This window comes from Vombatus ursinus, unplaced genomic scaffold (genome assembly GCF_900497805.2).
Source record: "Vombatus ursinus unplaced genomic scaffold, bare-nosed wombat genome assembly UNPS02011014.1, whole genome shotgun sequence".
NCBI classification, from domain to species: Eukaryota; Metazoa; Chordata; class Mammalia; order Diprotodontia; family Vombatidae; genus Vombatus; species Vombatus ursinus.
Genome location: NW_020950792.1, coordinates 1655 through 6648, shown reverse-complemented (window position 1 = coordinate 6648; position 4994 = coordinate 1655). Strand labels below are relative to the sequence as shown.

General features: G+C 43.3%; 1 protein-coding gene across 5 annotated transcripts in view; it reads right to left on the bottom strand.

Moving 5' to 3' along the window:
- Nucleotides 1-3773: 3773 nt before the first annotated feature.
- The window catches only part of LOC114038450, a 1527-nt gene continuing 306 nt past the window's right edge, over nt 3774-4994 (bottom strand). For 2 of the 5 annotated variants that reach the window (XM_027855702.1, XM_027855703.1), the window contains exons 2-3: nt 4403-4991; nt 3774-3925 (exon numbers count right to left, since the gene is read on the bottom strand). In XM_027855702.1, the coding sequence (XP_027711503.1) occupies nt 3786-3925; nt 4403-4991 (729 nt within the window). In that variant the 3' untranslated portion in view covers nt 3774-3785. The remainder of the gene's footprint in view (nt 3926-4402; nt 4992-4994) is intronic. The other 3 variants (XM_027855705.1, XM_027855704.1, XM_027855706.1) reach the window with 3 other exon arrangements.

Below are 4994 nucleotides of genomic sequence, written 5' to 3'. Positions count from 1 at the left end.
CAGCAAACAACAGGCAGGAATAGTCTGGGCCACCTGAGCAAAGTGAGTGAGCCACTGGTCCGGGAAGCCACAGAGACAAAATCCGGTGATGAAGTACCTGGCCTCCAGCAAAAGAGGCTTAGGACAGTGCTCTGATACCTCTGGAACAGAGCTCCATTTGAAAAGTCAATAAATCATCTAAAAGAGCAGCAAAAAACTAAAGGAAAGAGCCCTGGCCATACAAAGCTGTGATAAAAAACAAGGAAGATCAAAACACAAACTCAGAAGAGAAAAACAGTATCAAAATATGTATATGCAAAGACTCAAAGGGAAATGTGAATTTGTCTCAAGGCCAAATATTCCTCTTATTATGTAACCCATATTGAGGTTTACAAAGTGCTCTCCACAAAGCAACACTGGGAAATAGCATGTAGCATGTAAGCTACGGAAGCCAGCGGGGATGAGGAGGAAGAACATGCTAGGCATGGGAGGACAGGCAGAGAAAATGTCCAGAAGTGAAAGATTGTGTGTCTCGTTAAGAAACTGCAGCCAATCTTGCTGGATTACTGAGGATGTCAGGGGGTATAAGATACAAGGAGACTGGAAAATTCCAGGTGGGGGCAAAGTTGTGAAGGATTTTGAATGCCAAAGAGAGGGTTTTGTGGTTGTTTTTGTTGTTGTTGTTGTTGTTGTCGTTTTTATTCTGGAAGCAATGGAGAGCCACTGGAGTTTAGTGAGTAGGGAGGTGCCATGGTTGGACCTGCACTTTAGGAAAACCATTTTGGCAGCAAAATAGAGGACTAGAGTGAGGAGAGACCTGAGCCAGGCAGATTTTTTAATCCTGTGTATTTCATTGTGCTCTATTTTTTGCATTCAAAAATGTGAGAAAAATTCCATAAGATTTACCAGATCACTGAAGGTATTGATGGGAGACAGAAAACAGGTTAAGAACTCCTGGACTGGGTGCATTCTACTCTGGGTTTCCTTCCACCTATAAAAGAAGTTTGTCCTGTGATCTTTTTGTATCTGAGAGCTAGCTGAGACATCCCTGTGAGAATGAGATAGAAGAAAGTTAAATTTTAACGAGGTTTGTGAAGGATGCAATGTATGGACGAGACAGATTAACAGTATAGGATGATATCCAGAATGAACAGGCCTGAATGAGGTGCTGAAATTGGGAACTATAAAAGAAGAGTTGGGAAGCAAGCCCTGGGTACTCTATAGATAGGGATTACTGCTATGGAAAAGGAATTAAAGGCCTCAGCATCCTCTCTTTTTTTTTTCTTCATTGAAAGAACAACTACTGGTATCATCAAGGCATGGGAGCTCTGTAGAACTTCTGCCACGTGCTTAGATTCCTGTTTCTACGAAGGATAGAGTAAGACATCACATCTATCACTAAAGTCCTCTAAATTGAATGTCTTCCATCTCCAAAGGCCTCGTGATGGAAAATGCTATCCACATCCAAACAAAGAACTATGGAGTCTGAATGGTGATTGAAGCATACTATTTGCTGTTTTTTTTTTCTTCTCTTGTGTTCTGTTTCCTCTTTCTGGCAGTTGCTCCTATTGATTCTAGTTCTGATTTACAATATGAAAATGTGTTTAATAGGAATGTGTATGTATAGCCTACATGAGATTGTGCACTGTCTTCAGGAGGGAGGTGGGGAAGGAAGGGGAGAAAAATTTAAAACTCAAAAGCTTGTGGAAGTGATCGTTGATCAAGGAAAATAAATTAAGAAAAAAAAGAAAAAAATTGAATGTCTTCCCCACTAATCAGATATTGGAGCCTCTATCAGCCAGTTCGTGGTGACAGAAAGGGATAAAGTGATGTAAGGACATTTGATAGTAATATAACTCTTTTTTAATAGTATTTTATTTTTCCCCAATTACATATCAAGACAATTTTCAGCATTAATTTTACAAGATTTTAAGTTCCTAATTTTTCTCCCTACCTTCCTCCCTCCCCTCCCCTCCCCTCCCCTCCCCTCTTGTAAAATGGTAGGTAATTTGATATAGGTGATGCATGCATGATCATGTAAAACATACGTTCATATTAGTCAAAGTTGTGAAAGAAGAAATGGATCAAAAGGAAAAAAAAGATAAAAAAAGAATAAAGTGAAAAAAGTATGCTTATTTCACTTTTGTTTTGCTTTTGTTCTGATTCTTCCTTTACAAGATGACTAATGTGGAAATACGTTTAATATAAATGTTCCATGGAGTTTTTATTTTATGAATGTATATGTAGAGACTATATCAGACTGCTTGCTGTCTTGGGGTGGAGGCAGGAAGGGATGGAGGGAGAAAAATTTGGAGCTCAAAATCTTACAAAAATGAATGTTAAAAACTCTGTATGTTTAATTGGCAACGAGTTGAATAGTATGGGGTTCATTACACTCGGCAGCTTCTCTGGAAACTCAGGCTGCACTCTGCATCCTCAGTACAAACAGCAACATAGGCACCCACCTTGCATCATTAAATCCCATGCAATGTAATTTTACCTTCATCGTGAACTCCTTACGGGTCACTTCCCTATATGCCTCACTTGATTCCTCTGGCCAGCTTCTGTGGTCACAGATTTCCCTGAACAGGACTGGGGCATCATTTGACACTACAAATGCCCCCTGTACCAAGAGTAGCATCTAGATTGGTTGGAACTCCCATATTTCCCCAGAGATTCTGGCTGAAGAGCCATAGCTACAGCCAGCATGCTATAACAGAAAGTTATAAATCAAGAACTCTTGACATACTAAGAATTCATATATTCCTGAGCTTGTAACAGCACGAGTGAACTGAACCAGAGGCTACTGCACTCCTATTCCCATCATGGTAACTCTGGATCTATACCCCACTGAATAATCACAAGGCTCAACCAATCATAAGACTTGAGATAATCAACTCAAGAACTGTTCCCACAGGATCCAAGAGCACCTGTATTGTCCCTAAAATGCCTGCAGGCGTGGGCCTGCCATGGGAACTGTTTCAAGGCCCAAGAATGATTGTGTTATGATCCATTTCCCTGTGAGTTTTTTTAGGTATACAAACCCTGCCTTTGCACAGCAAGAGAAGGCCATCTCCCCATATAGACTTCCAGAGGCAAATGTGTCTTCCTCAGTCTGAAATTAACCAAACCACTACTTGATTCCTAACACACCTGCCTCTTGCCTGCTCTGTTGAGCTCTGGTTATTCCCGGTTAGAGACTGGTCAAGCCTGGACTGCATTTCAGATTCTTTTGACATAAGTAGCTGTTTGAATGATGTCTCCACCATCAGATTATTAGCTCCAAGAGAGTAGAAATTGTGTATTTTGGGCTATGTTTTGGTCCCTATCCTTGTTTTCTACCTTTCTCTCTAACTAGGTGCTTACCGCAGTTTCTGGCATACAATAGGTGCTTACTGAATGCTCATTGACTGACTGAGAATGATCTGAGAGGTGAGCAGATTTGCTCTTAGATTGTTAGCTCCATTCAGTAATATTGGAAAAACTCTATTCCAAGGAAATGATTCAAGATTATAGAGGAGGTTGAGGAACTCTGAACATTATATTTTCCTATATCCTGGAAGTAAAATGAACTTTATAGGAGATCAAAAATATTTGTTATATGCGTGATCCCCATCCAACCTTGAGCAAAGGGCACTTTGGGGACATAGGACTAACCCACTGAGTCCAAGTCAGGGCTGTGCATCTGTAGAATAATCTGGAATCAGCCAAGCACTAAGTAGTTGGGGACCACACTTGTCTCCCTATATCTACAACCCAGTATGCTGAAAGTTGAATGACACAAACACCATAAAGAGAAGCAAGAGTCAATGTTTAATTGCTAGTGTATTTATTGGTATTGTAAAGAAACAATGGAGTAGATCAAGAGGTAAGAACTGTCCCAACATCCAGGTCCCTGTGAGGACTTCAAGGTTGCCTCCTGAATGCCCATCTTCTTTTTTATGCACTGAAAGAAGAAATGAAGAGGCTTAGAGGAGATGAACCTTGCCTGATTTGGTTCATTGGCTAATGGCAATGGCAGTGGCGATGACAAAGTCACACATTACAGTAATTTTAAAAAGAAAATACAACAAAAATTTTAGAGAGACTCTGGGCAGCATAAAGTAGAGGGGGAAAAGAATAGCTGAAGTTTTCATCTCTCTCTCTCTTCTTCCCTCTCTCTGAATCTCTGGCTCTGGCTCTGTCTGCCTCTCCCTTTCTCTATCTCTGTGTCTCTTTCTTACTCTCTCTGACTCTATCAGGGAAGATGGTGCATAGATAAGCAAAGGTGAGCAAATAGTAGTGGGAAAACAAGAGTGATGAAGAATCAAACTAGTAGAAAAGATGAAACAGTTCTAAAACATTTTGGGACATATGATGTCAGCTGACAGTGAGTTCATATGCAAACATGAGCATTGGTTAACTGACAAGAAAAATGAAATACCTTGGGGGTGGGGAGGGTGAACAACTTCTTCACTGGCCACCTGGAGAGTCTCCCTCCTGGCCACCTTGAGGGTCTTCCTGCTGGCCACCTTGAGAACCTCCCTGCTGGCCACCTGGAGGGCCTCCCTGCTGGCCACCTGGAGGGCCTCCCTGCTGGCCACCTGGAGGGCCTCCCTGCTGGCCACCTGGAGGGCCACCCTGCTGGCCTCCTTGCTGACCTCCTTGTGGACCACCTGGAGGACCTCCTTGCTGACCTCCTTGTGGACCACCCAGACGGCCTCCTTGCTGACCTCCTTGCTGTCCTCCTGGAGGGCCTCCCTGCTGGGCACCTGGAGGGCCTCCCTGCTGGCCACCTGAAGGGCCTCCCTGCTGGCCTCCTTGCTGACCTCTTTGTGGACCACCTGGACGACCTCCTTGCTGACCTCCTTGTGGACCACCCAGACGGCCTCCTTGCTGACCTCCTTGTGGACCACCTGGACGGCCTCGTTGCTGACCACCTTGCTGACCTCCTTGTGGACCACCTGGATGGCCTCGTTGCTGACCACCTTGCTTACCTCCTTGTGGACCACCCAGACGGCCTCCTTGCTGACCTC